Source organism: Gopherus flavomarginatus, chromosome 18 (genome assembly GCF_025201925.1).
Source record: "Gopherus flavomarginatus isolate rGopFla2 chromosome 18, rGopFla2.mat.asm, whole genome shotgun sequence".
Lineage (NCBI taxonomy): Eukaryota > Metazoa > Chordata > Testudines > Testudinidae > Gopherus > Gopherus flavomarginatus.
The window spans coordinates 4,398,853-4,424,439 of record NC_066634.1 but is presented as its reverse complement, the minus strand read 5'-3'; the positions used below and the strand labels follow the sequence as shown (position 1 = coordinate 4,424,439).

Here is a 25,587-nt window from a genome sequence, read left to right as displayed (position 1 = left end):
GCGGGGTTGAAAAAAAATGGGAGTGTGGCGCATGCGCATCTTCCCGGGGAAACAGGCACCCGAACTGGGCATGCGTATCCGCTGGGAGGCGGGGCCTAGAATTCTCGCGGGCGCGGTCCTCCCCCCCCATCGTGCGAAGTGTGCGCATGTGCCGGCTCCCGGCGAGGGCGAAGGAAGGGTCCGCTCGGCGCATGCGCGTTGCCCCGGAGACGGGGGGGGGCCCCGGCAGTGAGACGGGGCGGCAGAGCGGCCGCAGGCTGGTTCCGGGCGCGGGGCATTGTGGGATCGCGGCGGTGCCAGGAGACCCAGGGGGGGCCCGGTAAGCTGCGTCTTTCGGTGGCCGCCATGTTGGCCTCTCAGCCCCGCGGGGAGCGCCGGGACCCTGGGCCGGGACCCCCCATTGCCCCCCCCCGGGGCCCCGAGTCCCCTGGGCCGGGACCCCCCATTGCCCCCCCCCGGGGCCCCGGATCCCCTGGGCCGGGACCCCCCATTGCCCCCCCCGGGGCCCCGAATCCCCTGAGCCGGGACCCCCCCCATTGCCCCCCCCTGGGGCCCCGGATCCCCTGAGCCGGGACCCCCCCCATTGCCCCCCCCTGGGGCCCCGGATCCCCTGGGCCGGGACCCCCCGACCCCCCCCATTGCCCCACCCGGATCCCCTGGGCCGGGACCCCCCATTGCCCCCCCCGGGGCCCCGGATCCCCTGGGCCGGGACCCCCCCGACCCCCCCCATTGCCCCCCCCGGGGCCCCGGATCCCCTGGGCCGGGACCCCCCCCGACCCCCCCCATTGCCCCCCCCGGGGCCCCGGATCCCCTGGGCCGGGACCCCCCCCATTGCCCCCCCGGGGCCCCGGATCCCCTGGGCCGGGACCCCCCCCCATTGCCCCCCCGGGGCCCCGGATCCCCTGGGCCGGGACCCCCCCCATTGCCCCCCCGGGGCCCCGGATCCCCTGGGCCGGGACCCCCCCCATTGCCCCTCAGGACTCCCTCCATTGCCCCCTTGACCTGATTGGGACCCTCAGAGACCCCCCTGGGGTCCCTCCCCCCATTAGGGACTCTCTAAGGCCCCCCCAAGCAGGGTCCCCCTCGACCACAGACCCCCCATTGGGACCCCCTATCGACCCACCTGGGTATGGCTGGGGCCCCCCACAGACCCCTGAGCTGGGTCGAGGGAGTCCCCCTGAGATGCCCTGGGGATACCCCCGCGGGCCCATAGAGACACACACACCCCGGGGATCCTGCCTCGGCCCTGGGGGCTCTGTCCGGCTGGGGACGGCGCCAGTCACTTCGGGGGGTGTGGGGGTGTCTCAGCCCAACTCCCTGCTTGGTGCTGCATAAATGTGCTCTCTGCAGCCCCCCCAAATCTCACCCTCCGCTCGCGTCACGGTCGGGGGGGAGCTAAAGGAATCCAGCCCCCGTGTTGGAGGGAGACGGAGCCTGTGCCCCAGTTCTGTGTGGCGGGTTTAGGAGGGGGCGCTGGGAGCCAGGACTCCTGGGGTCTCTCGCGGCCTCTGCCACTGCCTGGCCAGGTGACAGTGGAGGGGTGAGTCCCTTCTCCGTGCCTCAGTTTCTCTCCTCTGAAGTGGGGCCCAGGGTGAGGTACCTGCGACTCCCCTATTGTTGGGGCGAAGGTGCATCCGGCGTGTGCAGGTGGAGGGGCTCAGCATGAGCCTGGTGGGTGGATGTCCTAGCGGCCGTGGCCTCCAGCGGGCGGCTCTCTGGGGAGGCAACGGCCTGCGTGGCTCCTGGCGTCGGGCTGACCTGGCCACCGGAAGGGTGAAGGCCCTATGCAGGTGGCTGGGTGGCAGCGTGCCATGGCCTAGGCGGAGTGCCCCATCTTCATGCCATGGCTAGTGCCAGCAGCATCGGTAGCAACTTGGGGGGGGGTGCGGGCGTTTCTGGTACCTTGGTGACAGAATTCCTCACCCGTGTATTGTGGGATAGGGGGGCAGGGAATGGGGCCTGGGGCCTGTCCGCTCTAGGGGCGCTGGCTCCCACCCGGCCCCGGGGCAGGGACTGGCTGGCTCAGGGGGGTGGGGAATGGGGCACGAGGGTCCCTTTCTCTCCAGTCGGGGCCCTCATCGTTAATCACGTTTCATTCACCATTGCCCAGGCTCTGTTGCGCTAGGCGCTGCACAGGGTAGCACAGTCCCCGGCCCAAAGCTCTCAGCTGCTAAATCCTCCTGCTAGGAGCCGAGACCTGCCAGTGGCCGGGTGGGCTCAGTGTGAAGTCACTCCTCTTCCCCGCACAATCCAGTTCTGAAATGGCAGTGTAATTAGCGTAACCTCAGCGTGTCTCCAGCCCTCCCCTCTTCTTTTCGTTCGCCACCCAGACGGGCTTCTGTGGCCCCGTGCCAGGGGGGCATTATTGTAAGATAGTGACTGTTCGGCCTTTGCCGTTAGTTGCCAGCTCAGTGCTGGTCCGGGGAGCCCCAAGTTCACCGTGGAAGGGCTGGGGTGCAGGGCCTCGGTTCCAGCTTTGGACTCGCCCATGGCGGTGCTGCTGAGGCCGTTCTGAAGGGCAGGGAATGGGAGGAAGCTGATGACCCTGCACCAGGGAGGCTGGGTCCCTGCCCAGCTGAGATTGGGGCCCCGTCGTGCCAGGCACCGTCCAGACCCAGCGAGAGAGGGTCCCTGCCTGGCTGAGATCGGGGCCCCGTCATGGCGGGCACTGTCCAGACCCAGCGAGAGAGGGTCCCTGCCTGGCTGAGATTGGGGCCCCGTCGTGCCGGGCACGGTCCAGACCCAGCGAGAGAGGGTCCCTGCCTGGCTGAGATTGGGGCCCCGTCGTGCCGGGCACGGTCCAGACTCAGCGAGAGCAGATCCCAGCCCAGCTGATGTCAGGGCCCTGTTGCACCAGGCGCTACCCAGAGACAGCCGTAGGCAGGTTCTAGGGTGCACAGACAGGGCCCTGAGGCTAAGGAGCGGTGTGGGGCATCACCCCCACGCCAGCAGGGAGCTGGGGGCAGCAGGTTTGGGGTTCTGGGGTATGGCCCCCACCCCTCGCACGCTCTGTTCTGCTCTCCCGTCACTTTCTCGCTCCCCTTCTGCAAACCCATTTCCTGTCGCTTCCGTTCCTCTTGCGGCTCCCAAAGCCGGCCGCCCGGGGAAGGACCCAGGCCTCTGCAGCTGTATCTGCCGGCCTCGTGCGTTCCCTGCCCGGCGGGGCCTGGCTGCGCTCTGGAAGGAAGCTGGCTGCCGCAGGGGTAGGGCTACGAACGGGGGCTGCGTGGGCGGGAGGGGGGCCGGAGCCTGTTCGTTAACCTTGCGGCGATGGCTGTTGGCCTCACCCGGGAGGGAGGCTGGCCTAGTGGCGAGGGCGTGGGAGAGCTGACTGCGAGCACCGGCTCCAGGACAGCTCCTGAGTCCACGCTGTGACGCAACGGCTCCAGCAGGGTCTTGCCTTCATCTGTGTAGGTTCAGGCCCAGGGCAGTGTCTTGTTGTCTGTGCAGCGCCTGGCGCGATAGGCCCCTGATCTCAGTGGGGAGGGGGTGTTTCTGTGCAGCGCCAGGTGCGACGGGGCCCTGATCTCAGTTGTGGGGGGGGGGGGCAGTGCAGCGCCAGGCGCGACGGGGCCCTGATCTCAATTGTGGGGGGGGGGGGGGCAGTGCAGCGCCAGGCGCGACGGGGCCCTGATCTCAGTTGTGGGGGGGGCAGTGCAGCACCAGGTGCGACGGGGCCCTGATCTCAGTTGTGGGTGAGTGTGTGTTTCTGTGCAGTGCCTGGCGCAACAGGACCCTGATCTCAGTTGGGCGGGAGGGGGTTGTTTCTGTGCAGCGCTCACCAAGACGGGGCCCTGATCTCAGTCAGGGGTGGGGTCTGTGCAGCGCCCGGCGTGACGGGGCCCTGATCTCAGTCGGGGGTGGGGTCTGTGCAGCGCCCGGCGCGACGGGCCCCTGATCTCAGTGGGGGCTGGGGTCTGTGTGCAGCGCCCGGCGTGCCGGGGCCCTGATCTCAGTCAGGGCTGGGGTCTGTGTGCAGCGCCCGGCGTGCCGGGGCCCCGATCTCAGTCGGGGGCGGGGTCTGTGCAGCGCCCGGCATGATGGGCCCCTGATCTCAGGTGGGGCTGGGGTCTGTGTGCAGCGCCTAGCGTGATGGGCCCGATCTCAGGCGGGGGTATGTGTGTGTTTCTGTGCAGTGCCTGGCGCAACAGGACCCTGATCTCAGTTGGAGGGGAGGGGGTTGTTTCTGTGCAGCGCCTGGCGCGCCGGGGCCCTAATCTCAGTTGGGGTGGGGTCTGTGCAGCGCCCGGCACGCCGGGGCTCTGATCTCAGTTGGGGTGGGGTCTGTGCAGCGCCCAGCGCAACAGGGCCCTGATCTCAGTTGGGGGTGGAGTCTGTGCAGCTCCCGGTGTGATGGGGCCCTGATCTCAGTTGGGGGTGGAGTCTGTGCAGCTCCCGGTGTGATGGGGCCCTGATCTCAGTCGGGGGTGGGGTGTTTCTGCACAGCTCCAGGCGCGACGATGCCCTGATCTCAGTTGGAGGTGAGGTCTGTACAGCGCCCGGCACGCTGGGGCCCTGATCTCAGTCGGGAGTGAGGTCTGTGCAGCGCCCGGCATGCCGGGGCCCTGATCTCAGTCAGGGGTGGGGTCTGTGCAGCACCCGGCATGCCGGGGCCCTGATCTCAGTCGGGAGTGGGGTCTGTGCAGCGCCCGGCACGCCGGGGCCCTGATCTCAGTCGGGGGTGGGGTCTGTGCAGCCCCTGGCACGGCAGGGCCCTGATCTCAGACATCCTAACGCAAACAGGTTGGTGAGCAGGGAGCCCAGAGGGCACATGACAGATGGGCCCTCATCCCTCGCTCCCCCCCGTGCGCCATGGTCTGAGAGTCGCCCCCCTTCCTGTCTGAGAGCCGCTCCAGCCCCCAGCTGGTGGGGGGCTGTGCCGGTCTCCCCTGCTGGCCCGGGACTGACCAGAGAAGGATATTGACCGGCTGGAGCATCCCTGTAAGAAACCAAAGAGAGATCTGGGTGATGGGGTGGCTGTCTCCCATCCGGCCCCATGGCTGGGACTGGCTGGCTCAGGGGGGCAGGGAATGGGACATGGGGTCTATCCCCTCTAGGGGGCGCTGGCTCCAATCTGCCCCGATCAAGTTCCAGGTCTATGAAGCATCTGGCCCGGTTGGCCCCTTGTCAGTGTGTTGGGGAGAGGGGGGCCCTGATCTCTCCCTTCACCCCAACCTCACCTGTCCAGATCTCGGGGGAGGGGGGGTCTGTGACCGTCCCGCATGGGGCTGAATGCCGGAGTAGGGGGGAGGATTCCGGGGGAGCTTGGGCAGAAGGGCTGGTCCAGGCTGGGGGCCAGCTTCCCCGATCCCGGAGTTCATTCCCCGCCCATGCTGTGGGGGATCTGTGGCCGCTGACCCCCCCGTTTCCATCCCCCTGCAGGGCGCCATGTTCTGGAAGTTCGACCTGCACTCCAGCTCGCACATCGAGACGCTGCTGGAGCGCGCCGACCTGACGCTGCGCGAGCTGCTGGACGAGGACGATGTGCTGCAGGAGTGCAAGGTGGTGAACCGCCGGCTGCTGGACTTCCTGGTGCAGCCGCAGCACATGGAGGCGCTGGTGACCTGCGTGACCGAGGAGCCCCCCGTCGAGCTGGACGAGCGGCTGCGCTACAAGTGGGTCGGGAGTGAGGGGCACTGGCAAGGCCGGGGGGAGCCCAGGGCTGGGCTAGCAGGGGCTGTGGGTCGGGAGTGAGGGGCACTGGCAGGGCTGGGGGGGGCCCAGGACTGGGCTAGCAGGGGGCTGCAGGTCTGGAGTGAGGGGCAGTGGCAGGGCTGGGGGGGCCCAGGACTGGGCTAGCAGGGGCTGTGGGTCGAGAGTGAGGGGCACTGGCAGGATTGGGGGGAGACCAAGGCTCGGCTAGTAGGGGCTGTGGGTCGGGAGTGAGGGGTACTGGCAGGGTTGGGGAGAGCCCTGAGGGCTGTGGGTCGGGAGTGAGGGGGCACCGGCAGGGCTGGGGGAAAGCCCAGGGCTGGGCTAGCAGGGGGCTGTGGGTCGGGAGTGAGGGACACCAGCTGGGCTGGGCTAGCAGGTGGCTGCGGGTCGGGAGTGAGGGGCACTGGCAGGGTTGGGGAGAGCCCTGAGGGCTGTGGGTCGGGAGTGAGGGGGCACCGGCAGGGCTGGGGGAAAGCCCAGGGCTGGGCTAGCAGGGGGCTGTGGGTCGGGAGTGAGGGACACCAGCTGGGCTGGGCTAGCAGGTGGCTGCGGGTCGGGAGTGAGGGGCACTGGCAGGGTTGGGGAGAGCCCTGAGGGCTGTGGGTCGGGAGTGAGGGGGCACCGGCAGGGCTGGAGGAAAGCCCAGGGCTGGGCTAGCAGGGGGCTGTGGGTCGGGAGTGAGGGGGCACCGGCAGGGCTGGGCTAGCAGGCGGCTGCGGGTCGGGAGTGAGGGGCACTGGCAGGGCTAGGGGGAGCCCAGGGCTGGACTAGCAGGGGGCTGTGGGTCGGGAGTGAGGGGCACCAGCTCCCCCCCCACACACACAGCTGGCCAGTGCTCATGTCCCCTCTCCCACAGATACCCCAGCGTGTCGTGCGAGATCCTGACGTCAGACGTGAGCCCGATCACGGATGCGCTGGGCGAGGACGAGGGGCTGCTGCGGCGTCTCTACGGCTTCTTGCAGGGCCACGGGGTCCTGAACCCGCTGCTGGCCAGCTTCTTCAGCAAGGTCATGGGCATCCTCATCAACCGCAAGACAGATCAGGTGCGCCGGGCGGCCAGCCCCAGCCTCCCCTGCCTCGGTTTCCCTTCCACCTGCCAGCTCTTGGGGTCGGGACTGCCTCTCACGCCACCTCTGTGCAGCACCTGGCGCGGTGGCCCCCCGATCCCAGCCGGGTGTGTTTGCGTGTGGGGGGGTGTTACTATAATCCCACTAATAGCCTGGCAGTAGCTGGCCCCCTTGAGCTGTGGAGGGGGTGGCCCCTCTCCAGACACCCCACACACACACACCGAAGCAGCTGGCGCAGGCGGGAGACCAGGCTAGATGGGCCCAGGGTTGTGGCTGTTGTGGCCCCTCAGACCTGTGCCGCTGGTCTCGCGAGTGAGACACTCGCTGCTGCTTTCAGTGGGGGACAGGCTCATCCGGACCCCCCAAGATGTCCTCCAGGCCAGGGCATCACTGCGGCACCTCTGCCCATCTAGCCTGGCGTCCCGGCTGCAGAGCTTGGGAGTCTGTTCCCTCCTCATCGGCTCAGGCCCCGAAGCTGGGCTGGCCCCAGTGGTGGGGAGTTCCCCAGGCTAACGGGGTCTGGCCTGGACCTTGCAGATTGTGGCCTTCCTGCGCAAGAAGGACGATTTCGTGAGCCTGCTGCTGCGGCACATCGGCACCTCGGCCATCATGGACCTGCTGCTGCGCCTGCTGACCTGCGTGGAGCAGCCGGTGCTGCGCCAGGATGTCTTCAACGTAAGGGCGGGGCTGCCTGCTGGCCCCGCCCCAGACTCCCACTGCCCCGCCCCTTCGTGCCTGCTGGCCCCGCCCCGGACTCCCACTGCCCCGCCCCTTTGTGCCTGCTGGCCCCACCCCGGACTCCCACTGCCCCGCCCCTTCGTGCCTGCTGGCCCCGCCCCAGACTCCCACTGCCCCGCCCCTTTGTGCCTGCTGGCCCCGCCCCGGACTCCCACTGCCCCGCCCCTTTGTGCCTGCTGGCCCCACCCCGGACTCCCACTGCCCCGCCCCTTCGTGCCTGCTGGCCCCGCCCCAGATTCCCACTGCCCCGCCCCTTCGTGCCTGCTGGCCCCGCCCCAGATTCCCACTGCCCCGCCCCTTCATGCCTGCTAGCCCGGCCCCTTTTTGTCTGCCGGGGGAGGGGTCCCCCTGCTCCATCTCACTTGCTACCCTGTGCCCAGCCCCACATGCTGCCCCACACTTGCCCCTGCCCCTTCCCCATGCCTCGTTTTCTGCTCCAGGGCTGCCCCAGGCTCAGCAGGGCACGCCATTGGTAGAACTGCCAGCCCTGCCTGCTGCCCCCCTGGCAGGGAGAAAGTCACCGCTTCTAGCCAGGCTGAGACAGAGGGAAACCCAGCCCCAAAACTAGCTCATGGGGGGGCCCAGGGCTGGGCTAGCAGGGGCTGCGGGTCGGTAGTGAGGGGCACTGAGACATGCTGTTCTCTTCACAGTGGCTGAACGAGGAGAAGATCGTGCAGAGACTGATCGAGATGATTCACCCCTCAAAAGACGACAATGTGAGCGGCTCTGTGCGGCCCCTGCCTTGGGGGGTGGGACATGGGTTGGGGGGACAGCTATGGGAGGGGAGCTCTCAGTACCCCCCCACTCTAACCACTGGACCCCACTCCCCTCCTAGAGCTGGGGACAGAACCCAGGAGTCCTGACTCCCGCTGCCACCAGCCCTTACTGGCGCTGGGGGTCCGTCCCTCTAAGCTGGCAGCACCGATGGGGTGTGGGCAAAGGGACTGGCCCCACCTCCCACTACTTGGCCCTGCCTCCCCCATCGCCGCGATAACTGGGTCTCTTCCCCCCACACCCCAGCAACATTCCAACGCCTCCCAGTCCCTGTGTGACATCATCCGTCTGAGCCGGGAGCAGATGATGCAGATCCAGGACAGCCCCGAACCCGACCAGCTGCTGGCCACGCTGGAGAAGTGAGTGCGGGGCTGCGGGTCGGGAGTGAGGGGCACTGGCAGGGCTGGGCTAGCGGGGGGCTGCGGGTCGGGAGTGAGGGGCACCGGCAGGGCTGGGCTAGCGGGGGGCTGCGGGTCGGGAGTGAGGGGCACCGGCAGGGCTGGGCTAGCGGGGGGCTGCGGGTCGGGAGTGAGGGGCACCGGCAGGGCTGGGCTAGCGGGGGGCTGCGGGTCGGGAGTGAGAGGCACCGGCAGGGCTGGGCTAGCGGGGGGCTGCGGGTCGGGAGTGAGGGGCACCGGCAGGGCTGGGCTAGCGGGGGGCTGCGGGTCGGGAGTGAGGGGCAACGGCAGGGCTGGGGGAGGGGCAGCCCAGGACTGAGCTAGTAGGGGCTGCAGGTCGGGAGTGAGGGGCACCGGCAGGGCTGGGCTAGCAGGGGGCTGCAGGTCGGGAGTGAGGGGCACCGGCAGGGCTGGGCTAGCAGGGGGCTGCAGGTCGGGAGTGAGGGGCACCGGCAGGGCTGGGCTAGCGGGGGCTGCGGGTCAGGAGTGAGGGGCACCGGCAGGGCTGGGCTGGGCTAGCAGGGGGCTGCGGGTCGGGAGTGAGGGGCACCGGCAGGGCTGGGCTAGCGGGGGGCTGCGGGTCGGGAGTGAGGGGCACCGGCAGGGCTGGGGGAGGGCCAGCCCAGGGCTGGGCTAGTAGGGGCTGCAGGTCGGGAGTGAGGGGCACCGGCAGGGCTGGGCTAGCAGGGGGCTGCGGGTCGGGAGTGAGGGGCACCAGCAGGGCTGGGCTAGCAGGGGGCTGCGGGTCGGGAGTGAGGGGCACCAGCAGGGCTGGGGGAGGGGCAGCCCAGGGCTGGGCTAGTAGGGGCTGCAGGTCGGGAGTGAGGGGCACCGGCAGGGCTGGGCTAACAGGGGGCTGCGGGTCGGGAGTGAGGGGCACCGGCAGGGCTGGGCTAGCAGGGGGCTGCGGGTCGGGAGTGAGGGGCACCGGCAGGGCTGGGCTAGTAGGGGCTGCGGGTCGGGAGTGAGGGGCACCGGCAGGGCTGGGCTAGTAGGGGCTGCGGGTCGGGAGTGAGGGGCACCGGCAGGGCTGGGCTAGTAGGGGCTGCGGGTCGGGAGTGAGGGCCACCGGCAGGGCTGGGCTAGCAGGGGGCTGCGGGTCGGGAGTGAGGGGCACCGGCAGGGCTGGGCTAACAGGGGGCTGCGGGTCGGGAGTGAGGGGCACCAGCAGGGCTGGGGGAGGGGCAGCCCAGGGCTGGGCTAGTAGGGGCTGCAGGTCGGGAGTGAGGGGCACCGGCAGGGCTGGGCTAGCGGGGGGCTGCGGGTCGGGAGTGAGGGGCACCGGGAGGGCTGGGGGAGGGGCAGCCCAGGGCTGGGCTAGTAGGGGCTGCGGGTCGGGAGTGAGGGGCAGGGCCCTCTAGGCTGGGGGGTGGTGTCCTGGCCCCCCCAGTATCAACTCAAGTTAACGATGGCAAAGCAGAAGCATGAAGCTCCCAAACAATGAGCCAAAGACCCTCACCCGGTGCTGAGACACGGCCCCTCTGGGGCCCCAGGGATGGGGTGTTTGGGGACCTCTCAGCCAGGTGTTGGGGGACCCGGGGATCCCCTCGGCCAGCCCCCTGACTGGGGTGGGGTGTTTGGGGATCCCCAGCCAGGCGTTGGGGGACCTGGGGATCCCCTCGGCCAGCCCCCTGACTGGGGTGGGGTGTTTGGGGATCCCCAGCCAGGCGTTGGGGGACCTGGGGATCCCCTCGGCCAGCTCCCCTGACTGGGGTGGGGGCGGGGTGTTTGGGGATCCCCAGCCAGGCCTTTAGGAACCCGGGGATCCCCTCGGCCAGCCCCACTGACTGGGGAGGGGTGTTTGGGGATCCCCAGCCAGGCATTGGGGGACCCGGGGAGCCCCTCGGCCAGCCCCCTGACTGGGGTGGGGTGTTTGGGGATCCCCAGCCAGGCCTTTAGGAACCCGGGGATCCCCTCGGCCAGCCCCCTGACTGGGGTGGGGTGTTTGGGGATCCCCAGCCAGGAATTGGGGGACCCGGGGATCCCCTCGGCCAGCCCCCTGACTGGGGTGGGGGTGGGGTGTTTGGGGATCCCCAGCCAGGCACTGGGGGACCCGGGGATCCCCTCGGCCAGCCCCCCTGACTGGGGTGGGGTGTTTGGGGATCCCCAGCCAGGCACTGGGGGACCCGGGGATCCCCTTGGCCAGCTCCCCTGACTGGGGTGGGGGTGGGGTGTTTGGGCCCCCCCCCGCAGGCAGGAGACGGTGGAGCAGCTGCTGGGGAACATGCTGGCGGGCGAGCGGGACGAGTCCGTCATCGTCAGCGGGATCCAGGTGCTGCTGACGCTGCTGGAGCCGCGCCGAGCCAGGTGAGGGGGCGGAGCTGGCGGGACGGGGCGGGGCCAGCCGGCCCCCCTGCCTGCGCTCACCCCTCACTCTGCCCCCTGCAGGTCCGAGGCTGGGGGGATGGGCAGCTTTTACTGCCCCCTGGAAGGGCAGCTGGAGCTGGGGCCTCTGGGCTCGGACGGCAGCGCCTGCCAGGCCAGTCCCAGCACCCTGCTGGCCCTCAGAGGTTACCTCCGGGACTTCCACCAGCTGCTGATCGACCCCCCGAAGGTAATGGGCCCCCGGACTCCTGGGTTCCGTTCCTGGCTCTGGGAGGGAAGTGGGAGCTAGTGGTTAGAGCGGAGGCGCTGGGAGCCAGGATGTCCCTGGCTCTGGGAGGGGAGTCGGCTGGTAATGGGCCCCCGGACTCCTAGGTTCCGTCCCTGGCTCTGGGAGGGAAGTGGGAGCTAGTGGTTAGAGTGGGGGCGCTGGGAGCCAGGATGTCCCTGGCTCTGGGAGGGGAGTGGGCTGGTAATGGGCCCCCGGACTCCTGGGTTCCGTCCCTGGCTCTGGGAGGGAAGTGGGAGCTAGTGGTTAGAGCGGGGGCGCTGGGACCCAGGATGTCCCTGGCTCTGGGAGGGGAGTGGGCTGGTAATGGGCCCCGGACTCCTGGGTTCTGTTCCTGGCTCTGGGAGGGAAGTGGGAGCTAGTGGTTAGAGCGGGGGCGCTGGGAGCCAGGATGTCCCTGGCTCTGGGAGGGGAGTGGGCTGGTAATGGGCCCCCCGACTCCTGGGTTCCGTTCCTGGCTCTGGGAGGGAAGTGGGAGCTAGTGGTTAGAGCGGGGGCGCTGGGAGCCAGGATGTCCCTGGCTCTGGGAGGGGAGTGGGCTGGTAATGGGCCCCCCGGACTCCTGGGTTCCGTCCTGGCTCTGGGAGGGAAGTGGGAGCTAGTGGTTAGAGCGGGGGCGCTGGGAGCCAGGATGTCCCTGGCTCTGGGAGGGGAGTGGGCTGGTAATGGGCCCCCGGACTCCTGGGTTCTCTCGGCTGTGCTAACCCCGCTCCCCGCAGCGGCCAGCCCTGCAGATGACGTGGGGGCTGCTGGACCCGCCGCTGGGGAACACGCGGCTGCAGGTGGTGAAGCTGCTGGGCAGCTCGCTGGGCGCGGGGGACGCGGGGCTGCAGGAGGAGCTGCTGGGCCTGGACGCCCTCAACACCATGCTGGTGAGTGCTGGGGGCGGGCTCAGCCAATGGCACGGGAAGGGGGGCGGGGCCAACATGGACCAGCCCTGGCCTCAGAGCCAGGGGCCCCTCTGCCCTGGGGTCCTGCCCCCTCCCCCCCCGGCTCAGAGCCAGGGGCCCCTCTGCCCTGGGGTCCTGCCCCCTCCCCCCCGCGCTGGCTCAGAGCCAGGGGCCCCTCTGCCCTGGGGTCCTGCCCCCTCCCCCCCCGGCTCAGAGCCAGGGGCCCCTCTGCCCTGGGGTCCTGCCCCCTCCCCCCCCGGCTCAGAGCCAGGGGCCCCTCTGCCCTGGGGTCCTGCCCCCTCCCCCCCCGCGCTGGCTCAGAGCCAGGGGCCCCTCTGCCCTGGGGTCCTGCCCCCTCCCCCCTGCGCTGGCTCAGAGCCAGGGGCCCCTCTGCCCTGGGGTCCTGCCCCCTCCCCCCCCGGCTCAGAGCCAGGGGCCCCTCTGCCCTGGGGTCCTGCCCCCTCCCCCCCCCGCGCTAGCTCAGAGCCAGGGGCCCCTCTGCCCTGGGGTCCTGCCCCCTCCCCTCCCGGCTCAGAGCCAGGGGCCCCTCTGCCCTGGGGTCCTGCCCCCTCCCCCCCGCGCTGGCTCAGAGCCAGGGGCCCCTCTGCCCTGGGGTCCTGCCCCCTCCCCCCCGCGCTGGCTCAGAGCCAGGGGCCCCTCTGCCCTGGGGTCCTGCCCCCTCCCCCCCCGGCTCAGAGCCAGGAGCCCCTCTGCCTTGGGGTCCTGCCCCCTCCCCCCCGCGCTGGCTCAGAGCCAGGGGCCCCTCTGCCCTGGGGTCCTGCCCCCTCCCCCCCCGCGCTGGCTCAGAGCCAGGGGCCCCTCTGCCCTGGGGTCCTGCCCCCTCCCTCCTGCGCTGGCTCAGAGCCAGGGGCCCCTCTGCCCTGGGGTCCTGCCCCCTCCCCTCCCGGCTCAGAGCCAGGGGCCCCTCTGCCCTGGGGTCCTGCCCCCTCCCCTCCCGGCTCAGAGCCAGGGGCCCCTCTGCCCTGGGGTCCTGCCCCCTCCCCCCCCCCCGGCTCAGAACCAGGGGCCCCTCTGCCCTGGGGTCCTGCCCCCTCCCCCCCCGGCTCAGAGCCAGGGGCCCCTCTGCCCTGGGGTCCTGCCCCCTCCCCTCCCGGCTCAGAGCCAGGGGCCCCTCTGCCCTGGGGTCCTGCCCCCTCCCCCCCACGCTGGCTCAGAGCCAGGGGCCCCTCTGCTCTGGGGTCCTGCCCCCTCCCTCCCACGCTGGCTCAGAGCCAGGGGCCCCTCTGCCCTGGGGTCCTGCCCCCTCCCCCCCCGGCTCAGAGCCAGGGGCCCCTCTGCCCTGGGGTCCTGCCCCCTCCCTCCTGCGCTGGCTCATAGCCAGGGGCCCCTCTGCCCTGGGGTTCTGCCCCCTCCCTCCTCCCCGGCTCAGAGCCAGGGGCCCCTCTGCCCTGGGGTCCTGCCCCCTCCCCTCCCGGCTGAGAGCCAGGGGCCCCTCTGCCCTGGGGTCCTGCCCCCTCCCCTCCCGGCTGAGAGCCAGGGGCCCCTCTGCCCTGGGGTCCTGCCCCCTCCCCCCCCGGCTCAGAGCCAGGGGCCCCTCTGCCCTGGGGTCCTGCCCCCTCCCCCCCGCGCTGGCTCAGAGCCAGGGGCCCCTCTGCCCTGGGGTCCTGCCCCCTCCCCACCGCGCTGGCTCAGAGCCAGGGGCCCCTCTGCCCTGGGGTCCTGCCCCCTCCCTCTCCTCCGGCTCAGAGCCAGGAGCCCCTCTGCCCTGGGGTCCTGTCCCCTCCCTCCTGCGCTGGCTCATAGCCAGGAGCCCCTCTGCCTTGGGGTCCTGCCCCCTCCCCCCCACGCTGGCTCAGAGCCAGGGGCCCCTCTGCCCTGGGGTCCTGCTCCCTCCCTCCTGCGCCGGCTCAGAGCCAGGGGCCCATTTAGCCCGGTATCTGGTCAGCGCTCGGCCTGTGCTGAGCGACCGCAGGAGGTTTCTGAGGGGACGGGGTTGCTTTGATTTCTGCCCCATGGTTAAAAGACGAGACCAGGGTGCAACCCCTAGGGTCCATCTCCAATCCCAGATCTGGGAAGGAGATTGCTTCACTTCCTGTCCCAAAGCAACTGGCTCTAGCGCCAGCCCGCACCCCAGAGGGGCTGCGTCCCAGCCCTGGGCGAGGGGTCACCATATACCCAGCCCCCCCCCCCACCTGAGAGGGGCCATGTCCCAGCCCCACACAAGGGGTCCCCGGGTACCAGCCCCCACACCTCACCCCAGAGGGGCTGCGTCCCAGCACCAAGCGAGGGGTCATAGATTCATAGACTCATAGACTTTAGGGTCAGAAGGGACCAATGTGATCATCTAGTCTGACCTCCTGCACAACGCAGGCCACAGAACCTCACCTACCCACTTCTATAACAAACCCCTAACCTATGTCTGAGTTACTGACGTCCTCAAATTGTGGTTTGAAGACCTCAAGCTGCAGAGAATCCTCCAGGAAGTGACCCGTGCCCCATGCTGCAGAGGAAGGTGAAAACCCCCAGGGCCTCTGCCAATCTGCCCTGGTGGAAAATTCCTTCCCGACCCCAAATATGGCGATCAGCTAAACCCTGAGCATGTGGGCAAGACTCACCAGCCAGCACCCAGGAAAGAATTCTCTGTAGTAACTCAGATCCCATCCCATCCAACATCCCATCACCGACCACTGGGCATACTTACCTGCTGGTAATCAAAGATCAATTACCAAAATTAAGCTATCCCATCATACCATCCCTTCCGTAAACTTATCAAGCTTAGTCTTAAAGCCAGATATGTCTTTTGCCCCCACTGCTCCCCTTGGAAGGCTGTTCCAGAACTTCACTCCTCTAATGGTTAGAAACTTTCGTCTAATTTCAAGTCTAAACTTCCTAGTGTCCAGTTTATACCCATTCGTTCTTGTGTCTACATTGGTACTAAGGTTAAATAATTTCTCTCCCTCCCTAATATTTATCCCTCTGATATATTTATAAAGAGCGAGCATATCCCCCCTCAGCTGTCTTTTGGTTAGGCTAAAGAAGCCAAGCTCTTTGAGTCTCCTTTCATATGACAAGTTTTCCATTCCTCGGATCATCCTAGTAGCCCATCTCTGAACCTGTTCCAGTTTGAATTCATACCGCATACCGAGCCGCCCCGCCCCACCCCAGAGGGGCCGCGTCCCAGCACCAGGGGAGGGATCCCCGCATACCCAGCTCCCAGCGGCTCAGCGCCATGGCCAGGCTGCTGCCCGGTGTCCCTTGCACACGCGGCCCCGATCTCTCTCTCTCTCTCTCTCTCTCGCCCAGGACCTGTATTTCAAATACACCTACAACAATTTCCTGCACGCCCAGCTGGAGGCGTGTCTGAGCACCCTGCTGCGGGCTGGCACCCCCGCCGAAGACTCGCAGCCCCCACCATACAGCCCCGTCGTCAAGCATGTGAGTGGGGGGGCGGGGAGGGCTCGAAGTTCTGAGGGGGGCGGGCAAGCAGCCTTCTTCCTCCAAGGTTATAACTGGCTCCAGGGATAGAACCCAGGAGTCCTGGCTCCCAGCCCCCGTCCCCCTCTAGCCCACTGGACCCCACCCTCTCCCAGAGCCAGGGGTAGAACCCAGGAGTCCTGGCTCCCAGCCCCCATCCCCCTCTAGCCCACTGGACCCCACCCTCTCCCAGAGCCAGGGGTAGAACCCAGGAGTCCTGGCTCCCCCTCCTGCACCAGCACTGCCTCCTGCTCCCCGAGTCAGTGGTGGGTCCCGTCTCTGCCCTGCCCGCCCGTGACCCGCTGCCCCCTTCTCTCCCGCCCCTGCAGCTGCTGCAGAAATGCCGCCTGGTGCAACGAATCCTGTCGGCCTGGGAGGAGAACGAGCAGACGCAGTAAGTGGTGGGTGGGGGTGAGGAGCGAGACACCCTCACGACAGGGGGGAACCCAGGAGTCCTGGCTCCCAGCCCCACCTCCCCAAGCCAGGGAGAGGGGTGGAGCCCAGCTCTCCTGAGCCCTGTGCTGGGGTGAACTCTGTGAGAGTGTCCCCATAGTGCCCAGCCCAGACTGCTGGGGAGCGCCCCCTGCTGAGCCTCTGCCCTGCTCCCCGCAGCCCAGCGCCCCCTGCTGAGCCCCTGCCCCACCCCCTGCAGCCCAGCGCCCCCTGCTGAGCCCCTGCCCCACTCCCTGCAGCCCAGCACCCCCTGCCGAGCTCCCCGCCCCGCTTCCCAGCCCAGCACCCCCTGCTGAGCCCCCCTCCCTGCTCCCCGAAGCCCAGCACCCCCTGCTGAGCCCCCCACCCCGCTCCCCGCAGCCCAGCACCCCCTGCTGAGCCCCCGCCCTGTTCCCTGCAGCACAGTGCACCCTGCCGAGCTCCCCGCCCTGCTCCTTGCAGCCCAGCGCCGCCCTGGGGCCAGCCCTGCCTTGGGGATGGGCACTGCGGTGACGCCCGGCCCTCGGGTCCCGTTACAGGGCGGCCGGAGGCCAGCGGAGGGGCTACATGGGCCACCTGACGCGCATCGCCAACGCCCTTGTCCAAAGCTCTGAGAAGGGCCCTCACGTCGCCCTTGTGGGGCAGCTGCTGAAAGGTAGGTGCCGGTGGCCTGCGAGGGGCACTGGGCCAGCACTGGGCCCAGAACTGGCCCCACGGCTCCCAGCTCCCTGCCTGGCTGTGGGCCTGCGGTGACCCTTAGTGGGCAGTCAGTGGGGCACCCTGCGGTGGGGGTGTTCCTGCCCCCCCCAGGGGCTCTAGGGGGTGGATAGGGGCTGGGGCGTCCTGCGGTGGGGGTGTTCCTGCCCCCCCCCAGGGGCTCTAGGGGGTGGATAGGGGCTGGGGCGTCCTGCGGTGGGGGTGTTCCTGCCCCCCCCAGGGCCTGTAGGAGGTGGATAGGGGCTGGGGCGCCCTGTGCTGGGGAGGTTCCTGCCCCCCCCCCAGGGCCTATAGGGGGTGGATGCGAGGGCGTGGCTGGGCCCCCTGGGGCAGTGGGGGGGGGGGGCTGCCGCCCATGGGGGGCGCCATCTCACCCTGGTGCCCCTGCCGTGGCAGAGCTGCCGGAGGAGGAGCAGGAGCAGTGGGAGAAATTTGTCTCGGGGCCCCTGGCAGAGACCAACAAGAAAAACGTGGTGGATCTGGTGAGTTCCCCCCCCAAGCCCCTGCAGGCCCATCCTGCCCGTGGCTACCCCCACATCCACCCCACTCTCAGCTCCAATGCCAGCCCCCCGGGCAGTGCCATGTGCCCGCTGGCTTCCTGCCCCGTGCCAACCACCATGGAAGCCGTGAGACATCCTTGCTTTAGCACCAGCCCCGTCTTGTAGCAGGGAGTTCCGCTGGCTAATGTCTGAAGCTCTGTCACGTTCTGAGGGACCCACCCGGCCGGTGCTGCCCCCTGTGGCTGGGAGGTGTCGGGGGGAGGGATGGGACTCGTGCCTCCCCCGCCCCCCCCCCCCCCCCCCCCCCGTACCATGACCCTAACAAGCCCCGTCGCCCCTTACAGGTGAACATGCACAATCTGCACTCATCCAGCGACGACGAGGAAAACGACCTGAAAGAGTTTAACTTCCCCCAGGAGGCCGTGCTGCAGCAGGTGGGTCTGCCTCCCCGAGCCCCACCCCAGAGGGGCTGCATCCCTGCGCCGGGCGAGGGGTCCTGGATACCCAGGCCCCCCTGTGCCCGATGCCCGCCCAGCTCCTGTCTGTCTGTGTCTGTCCATCCTCGCCAGGCCTTTGTGGATTACCAGATGCAGCAGGTGACGTCGGCCTTCATCGACCACTTCGGCTTCAACGACGAGGAATTCGGGGAGCAGGAGGAGAGCGTAAAGTGTGTGTCTGCCCCAGACGCCCCCCACTCCACCCCCACTGCCCCACACTCGGGGCGGAGACACCCACTGGGGTGGGGTGCACTGAGGAACAGGGCCAGTAGGTGGCACCAGATCCACCTTCTGTGCTATGGGCCAGGACTCCTGGGTTCTCTCCCCAGCTGTGCCACAACTCCTCTTGGTGCTGTGCCTTTTGGGGTGACTCTCCCCCTCGACTCATTCACACTAACTGGGGGTTCTGCACAAACGAACCCCTGTGCTTTCCAGGGGGGTCGCTGAATGTGTGTGTCTAACCCGGCTTTGCACATGGTACCCCGTCGGCCCCCTTGCTAACCTCCTGCCTCCCCGAGGACCCCCACATGGCGGGGGGCTGTGTGTCGAATTGAGGGGAGTCCGTGCCAGGCTGACACCCCATAACCCCCTCCTTGGCTTCCTGCCTCCCCGGAGACCTCACGTAGAACAACGGGGCAACGTCACATCAGGCACACACACACACCACCGTGGGGCTGGGGTGCTGTCAGTAGCGCCCCCTGCCCGTTGAGCAGCCCCCCCCTCGGTGTGGGGCACCCCAGCCCCCCAGAAACCCCCCCGAAACCCCCTCTCGGTTTCATGTCTTTGCTTCTCTTTTTCTCTCCGCTGCCTCCAGCGCCCACTTCCGCCAACTCAAGAGGTAACAGCCCCCCGTGCCCCCCTCCGAGACCCCCGGCGGGGGCATGTGACAGCAGCCGGACCCCTCCCCATCCCTGAGAACAAAGGGGTGGAGAGGAGAACCACATTTCAAACCCCCCCCCCACCCCGCCATCAGGGACTCAGCTGAGCACGGCTCCAGGCTGCACAGGGTTAACCGTCCCAGCAGCCCTTGGGGTCCTAACTGCCCTCTGCACCCATGGGCAGTGCCCCCACCCCCGCCTGGGCTGGCACCCCCTTTCCCAGCACAGAGCCCCCGGAGGAATCGAGCTCTGGCAGCTCGAGCCCTTGGTCTAGGGGGCGTTATCCTAGTTGGGGAGGCCTGCCCGAAACAGGACTCCTGGGTTCTCTCCCAGGTCTGGGAGGGGAGGGGGGGCTGGTGGTTAGAGCAGGGGAGGGCTGGGAGCCAGGACTCCTGGGTTCTCTCCTGGCTCTGGGAGGGGAGCGGGGATCTAGCAGCAGCCCCTGGTCTCTTCCCAACGCTTGTGGTGGGGGATGGCCAGCGGCTCGGCCCCCTGTCATGGTGTGTTCTCCGTTCCAGCGCCCCCTTCGACAGGACGGGCAGCCTGAGCTTCTCGCTGAGCGCCGACGATGACAGTGTGAGTGTTGGCCCCGCACCGTCGCCCCCCCCGAGCCCCCATACCGCTGCCCCCAATGTTCCCCAGCTCTGCGTCCCATCCCCACTGCCCCCATTACCACCTTCCCCAGCCCCACATCACTCCCCACCCCCTCACACCTCTGCTGTGCCCTCTACCCTTCCTCCAGTAGCTGAGCCACCACCACCACAATGTCCCCCGTTCCCAGCATCGTCTCGCTGAGCAGCGCGTGACTGTTCCCCGGCCGCCCCCTTGTCCCCCCCCGTCGTGCCCCCACCCAGCGCCCTGACTCTCTGCCCTCTCCCCACCAGCCCAACTCCAACCTGTTTGAAGTCTGCTACAAGGAGCGGATCCAGCAGTTTGATGACGACGACTCAGATGGGGAGGACGCCTGGCAGGAGAAGGAGCTGGGCTACTCGGGGGGGTGCCCAAAGCCCACAGGGCCCAGGTACTGGCCCCCAGTGACTCCAAGGGGGCAGGCACAGGGCCTCCTGTTCTCGGGGGCAGTCAGGACACCTGGGTTCTCTCCCTACCTCTGGGAGGCGAGTGGGGGCCAGTGGTTGGGGCAAGGGTGGCTGTGAGCTATGACTCCTGCGTTCTCTCCCCAGCTCTAGGATAAATACCAGCTTGGATGAGCTCAGGGATGGCAGGGAGGGGACTGGATACCAGGATACATGGACCCGTGGGGCTGATCTGGGGGCAGGGAGTAGGTGGGATACTGGGGTAGATGGGCCCGGGGGCAGAGAGCAGGCGGGATACCGGGATAGATGGGCCCGGGGGGCTCATCTGGGGGCAGGGAGCAGGTGGGATACCGGGGTAGATGGGCCGAGGGGGCTGGCCTGGGGGCAGAGAGCAGGTAGGATACCGGGGTAGATGGGTCCAGGGGCAGGGAGGGGGCGGGATACTGGGGTAGATGGGCTAGGGGGGCTGGCCTGGGGGCAGGGATCAGGCGGGATACCTGGGTAGATGGGCCCGGGGGGTCTGGCCTGGGGGCAGGGAGCGGGCGGGATACCGGGGTAGATGGGCCTGGGGGGCTGGCCTGGGGGCAGGGAGCGGGCGGGATACCTGGGTAGATGGGCCCGGGGGGTCTGGCCCGGGGGCAGGGAGCGGGCGGGATACCGGGGTAGATGGGCCCGGGGGATCTGGCCCGGGGGCAGGGAGCAGGCGGGATACCGGGGTAGATGGGCCCGGGGGGTCTGGCCTGGGGGCAGGGAGCGGGCGGGATACCGGGGTAGATGGGCCCGGGGGGCTGGCCTGGGGGCAGGGAGCGGGCGGGATACCGGGGTAGATGGGCCCGGGGGATCTGGCCCGGGGGCAGGGAGCGGGCGGGATACCGGGGTAGATGGGCCTGGGGGGCTGGCCTGGGGGCAGGGAGCAGGCGGGATACCGGGGTAGATGGGCCCGGGGGGCTGGCCTGGGTGCAGGGAGCGGGCGGGATACCAGGGTAGATGGGCCCGGGGGGCTGGCCTGGGTGCAGGGAGCGGGCGGGATACCAGGGTAGATGGGCCCGGGGGGCTGGCCTGGGGGCAGGGAGCGGGCGGGATACCGGGGTAGATGGGCCCGGGGGGCTGGCCTGGGGGCAGGGAGCGGGCGGGATACCACGGTAGATGGGCCCGGGGGTGATCCAGGCCCATTCTCTCCCCATGGCAGGAGCTGCGGCAGCACGGACAGCGAGGGCAGCCGGGACTCGGAGGAGGAGGAAGACGCCGGCGGGGGCGTGGAGGGCGGAGGCGGCGGTGAAGCCGAGGGTAAGACCCCAATGGAGAATGAGGTGAATCCAACGGGGGGGTGGGCCTGGAGCCAGAGGGAGGGTTGGGGGCTGGCTCTGGCTCGGGGGTGGTGGTGTGTAAGTAATATATGTAAATTAGGTGGTACATATTCATTAAAAATGCAGATCAAGGCCTCGCTTCCCAGCTTTCGGGTGGTGGCCAGCTGGAGCTGCTGTGCCCGGTGGGTGCCAGATGTCGCCCGCTGGTACCAGGGAATCGGCGCACCGGGCCGCTGACCCCGCTCTCTGCTCTCCCTTCTCAGGGGCCAGCCCTGACCTGGAGCCTGCAGCTGCCCCCGCTCGGCCCCCCGCCAGCGGCGGGGTGGACACTGGAGTGGCCGTTTGGGACAGGCCCGGCTCGGACGCCTCCCGCCCCCCCACGGAAGGGAGCTGGGCCCTGTTTACAGAGACGCCCTCAGCGCAGATCAGGTGAGACCCAACCCCCTCCACCCCCCACGGGGTGGCCTCATCCTCATTGGTCTCTGGGGGGGGCTGGCACCAGCTGCTGTGGAAAACGGGACGCAGGGGCTGATGGGCCCGCAGGGCAGGGCCGGGGAGGGGGCGCGAGGCCGGGGTTGATGGGTCTGTGAGGCAGGGCCAGGGCGGGGGCGGGAGGCCAGAGTCAATGGGCCCGTGGGGCGGGGGCGGGAGGCAGGGGTCGATGGACCCGTGGGGTGGGGGCGGGAGGCAGGGGCGATGGGCCCGTGGGGCGGGGGCGGGAGGCAGGGGGCGATGGGCCCGTGGGGCAGGGCCGGGAAGGGGGGGTGAGGCCGGGGTTCGTGGGAATGGGGCGGGGGTCGATGGGCCCGTGGGCGGGAGGCAGGGGTCGATGGGCCCGTGGGGCAGGGCTGGGGTTGGGGGGTGAGGCTGGGGTTCGTGGGAATGGGGCAGGGGTGGGAGGCAGGGGTCGATGGGCCTACGGGCCAGGGAGGGAGCGAGGTCGATGGGACCGTGGGTCTGACCCAGTTGGGGGCGTGTTTCTGCAGCCGGTCAGATGCCCCGTCAGGCTCTGCCGAGGGACCCCACCCTCAGGAACCGACAAGCAGCAATGTATCTTCGGGGGGAGGTGAGTGTCACCACGGCAACCTGCCCCCGCTCCCCCTAGCAGTGACCCCTGGGCTGTGAGCCCCAGGGTGGCTGTGGGAGCCGGGGGGGTTGCATCATCCTTCCACAACTGGCCCCCGCAGTGGGGGTCTTCCTCTGGGGCGGGCAGGGGGATGGGTCTTGAGCCCGTGGGTCTGAGCTGAATGGGAGAGGGTTGCTGGGCACATGGGTCTGAGCAGGGGGTTGGGGGTGGCTGGGCCTGTGGATCAGGGGGCTGTGGGTCTGAGGGGGGGAGATGGGCCTGTGCCTGTGGATCAGGGGGGCTGTGGGGAGAGGGTTGCTGGCCCTGTGGGTCTGAGGGGGGGAGATGGGCCTGTGCCTGTGGATCAGGGGGGCTGTGGGGAGAGGGTTGCTGGCCCTGTGGGTCTGAGGGGGGGAGATGGGCCTGTGCCTGTGGATCAGGGGGGCTGTGGGGAGAGGGTTGCTGGGCCTGTGGGTCTGAGGGAGGGAGATGGGCCTGTGCCTGTGGATCAGGGGGGCTGTGGGGAGAGGGTTGCTGGCCCTGTGGGTCTGAGGGGGGGAGATGGGCCTGTGCCTGTGGATCAGGGGGGCTGTGGGGGGAGGGTTGCTGGCCCTGTGGGTCTGAGGGGGGGAGATGGGCCTGTGCCTGTGGATCAGGGGGGCTGTGGGGAGAGGGTTGCTGGCCCTGTGGGTCTGAGGGAGGGAGATGGGCCTGTGCCTGTGGATCAGGGGGGCTGTGGGGGGAGGGTTGCTGGCCCTGTGGGTCTGGGCGGGGGTTGGGGGTGGCTGGGTCTGTGGATCTAACGCCCCCTCTCTCCAGCAGCCCCCCCAGAGCCCCCCCGTGCAGGATCGCCCTGCGAGAGCAGCGACCTGGCGCTGAACGGCCAATCGGTGCCCCCGCCCGGCCCCGCCGCAGCCAGGCCAAAGTAAGGCCGGGGCCGAAGGGGAGGGGCAACGGGGGGTGCCCAGCACCCGTGGGGGGATGGGGGGGAAGGGTGCCCTAGGCCAGGGCTGAACCCTCGGCTGGGGGTGGGGCTTGGGTGGGGGAGGAGCCAGCCCTAGCCCCACCCCTCACCCAGCTGTTTCTCCTCCCCTAGCACGGAAGGGGCCCCCCTGTCTACCTCTGATGCCCCCCAGCGGCTCCCGGGGGCTGCAGCTGCCCCGAAGGCAGAGAACAGCCCCCCCCAGAGGCAGCAGCAGCCAGCAGCCAGGTGAGCCCTGACCCCCCTGAGGAGAGCTCAGCCGGTGGGCGGGGGATCTGCTGGGTGGGAGAGGCTCATAAGGGGGGATCCCCCTCAGGATCTGGGGGGGCTCAGCCTGTGACCTCATCAAGTCCTGTGCATGGGGGGGGCTGTTAAATTGACCCAAGCTCCACCCCCCTCCCAGGCTAGGGAGATGGGCCCTGGGTTGGGAGGTCCGGGCAGACGAGAGAGTCCCAGATTTGGGAATTGGGCGGAGGGGGGGCACACAATGGAACAGTGGTGACACCGCCCCCCCCCCGTGCATCTCTTTCTCCTCCCCAGATAAAGCTCGCGGAGGGCGCCTGGTGAAGCTGCTGATCGTGGGGGGGCTGGGGGGAGCCCCCCCTCCCGAAGCCCGCCCTGCCCAAGGACAGCTCATTCCTGCAAGGGGGGCAGCATAGGACGGGGGGGCACAGTCCCCCATCACAGGATCCTCATGGCGAGATGGCTGAGCACCCCCCCAGGGAGGCTGGTGTGAGCCCCCCCCAGGCACGCCCCCCCTCCCCTTTGCACTGAAATTGGCGGCTGGGCAACGGAATTCCAAGCGAATTGTTCGGATAAGTGACTCTGGGAAGCACTAACCTCCCCCCCCGCTGGCCCCCACTTCCCATACCGGCCCCCCACCATGCTTCCAACCCCCCGAGGTTAGCAGCCCCCATGCCCCCCCCAGCCTGCCTCGTCTGGGGGGGCCAGGCACGGGAAGGGGGCCCCCTCCCCACACAGATTAGATTCTCCCCCCCACCCAGTTCCAGCATAAGCACAACCCCAACTCTACTCCCCCGCCCCTTCTTTGTCTGGTCCAGGGCCTCAGCCTGGGGTGGGGCTCTGCCCCCCAGAGCCCAGCTTGCTGGGAGGGGAAGAAATGCTGGAGGGAGTGGGGAGGCGGGCTTAGGAGCCCTTGGGGGTGGGGCCAGGGAGTGTTGGGGGCAGGTTTGGGCATGGGTAGATGGGGCCCGAGGGGGGATGGTGAGTGCTCTGGGTTGGGCTGGGCTGGGGGTGTTGGGGAGGCCACTACAAGGGAGGGGTGGAACTCAGGGCTGTGGGGCAGGTCCCTGCCCCCCGCCCCCCCCCCCCCGGCTAGTTCTGTGACCCCTTTAACCCCATGTTTTCCACTCCCCATTGTTATTTATTTCCCTGGCCTGGGGGGCTGGAGGTGTTGGGGGGCAGAGATGGGTCACGCCCCAGGAAACGGCACCAGCCGGTCAGACGTAGTTGCCCTCCCACCCCACCCTGGCTGCTTTTCAAGCGGGGAGAGGGGATCCAAACAGCCCCCAGTGCTCCCCCCTCCAGACTCAGTGGCCTCACTTCCTGGATCCCACTGCTGACACCAGCACCAGCTCAGACTACAGCCCATCTGCAGGGGAGCAGGGCCACCTACCCCCGCCTCCATGGGGGCCTCCAGGCACCTCCAGCTGTGTCGTCCCGTTCTCCCCCCCCCCCCCCCCCCGGAAGATCTAGGAGAAGGAGCTGGACCCCAGCCCAACCCCCACTCTGATGGTCTCCCCTCCATATTCCCGGTGAGGGGGTTAACTCTGTTGATCCTCCCCACAATTGGGGTGGTATCTGGGTACAGAGGGGCAGCTCCCTCCCCCGTGGAATGGGCTTCAGGTCCCTGAGCCTCCCCAAACCTACCCTGTAGCAGATCTGGCGGGGGGGGGCCATACGGTACGGAGAGGGGGTCTCTTTCCCTCCCCACCCCAGGGAATTCAGGGCCCTTCAGGAGTGGAGGAAGGTTTATGGGGACCTAGGAAGTTCCCTGCTCCCATAGCTCAGGCTGTAGGGCATAGGGGGCATGGGGTCCCCCACCAATCAGCAGGTGTTGGTTGAGGGGCTGCCCCCCTTACCCCCCCCCTCCACACTGATCTTCCCGGCCTCTCCAGAGAGGCTCTGCATTGCACTAGTTTTGGGGGGGATCCCAGATGCTTGGGGGGGGGCCGAGGCTGGAAGGGAGGCATGGGGTCTGATCCCCTCCCCTTGCACAAAGAGACTTTGAAACAACACCCCCCCCCCCCCCGCACGGCCCCTGGCTGGGGGGAGATGGGGCCAGACGCCAGGCCAGATGGGCCTGTGACGCACCTTTCTCCTTTTGAAAAGCACTGAATTCCCCCCCTCCCCCGGCCCCCTCCCAAAGTCAGCAGTAGCCAACAGTGATGTCCTGGTAGCCATCCCCAGTCCTCCGGCTACCCTTTAGTGGCAATATTTAAAAGCTCTTAAACAGGAACCAAATCAAGTGGCCTTTTGGGGGTTGCCCCGGGGCCTCCCCGGCTGGCGACCATCCCCCCTGTGCCGTGAGTCCCCGGCTCGTCTCTTTTGTTATTCCGGATGAAAATAAAAACCAATGGGTTAAA

The 25,587-nt window shown here is 68.9% G+C and overlaps 1 protein-coding gene across 8 annotated transcripts; it reads left to right on the top strand.

Moving 5' to 3' along the window:
• Positions 1 to 139: 139 nt before the first annotated feature.
• Positions 140 to 25,587, top strand: PPP6R1 (protein phosphatase 6 regulatory subunit 1). Of its 8 annotated transcripts, none has more exons than XM_050927928.1 (24): positions 140 to 319; positions 5,383 to 5,615; positions 6,512 to 6,698; positions 7,260 to 7,397; positions 8,111 to 8,176; positions 8,481 to 8,593; positions 10,826 to 10,939; positions 11,021 to 11,186; positions 11,963 to 12,115; positions 15,398 to 15,529; positions 15,898 to 15,962; positions 16,540 to 16,655; positions 17,114 to 17,199; positions 17,562 to 17,651; positions 17,787 to 17,884; positions 18,529 to 18,552; positions 19,111 to 19,168; positions 19,477 to 19,613; positions 20,816 to 20,913; positions 21,197 to 21,362; positions 21,920 to 21,999; positions 22,822 to 22,924; positions 23,096 to 23,209; positions 23,522 to 23,620. In XM_050927928.1, the coding sequence occupies exons 2-24, from the start codon at positions 5,389 to 5,391 to the stop codon at positions 23,523 to 23,525; spliced, it is 2,535 nt and encodes an 844-aa protein (XP_050783885.1). In that variant the 5' UTR covers positions 140 to 319; positions 5,383 to 5,388; the 3' UTR covers positions 23,526 to 23,620. The 8 variants fall into 8 exon arrangements, with proteins under 8 accessions (XP_050783885.1, XP_050783880.1, XP_050783884.1 ...); XM_050927926.1 differs by having other exon boundaries at positions 141 to 319; positions 22,819 to 22,924; XM_050927923.1 differs by lacking the exon at positions 22,822 to 22,924 and having other exon boundaries at positions 23,522 to 25,587.

What these genes read in the sequence shown, in the direction of transcription:
- PPP6R1 (XM_050927923.1), top strand. Translation starts at nt 5,389, where the DNA reads ATGTTCTGGAAGTTCGACCTGCACTCCAGCTCGCACATCGAGACGCTG. An exon ending in AGGAGGCCGTGCTGCAGCAG is followed by an intron (nt 17,652 to 17,786) that starts GTGGGTCTGCCT and finishes CATCCTCGCCAG; the next exon opens with GCCTTTGTGGATTACCAGAT. An exon ending in CAATGTATCTTCGGGGGGAG is followed by an intron (nt 22,000 to 23,095) that starts GTGAGTGTCACC and finishes CTCCTCCCCTAG; the next exon opens with CACGGAAGGGGCCCCCCTGT.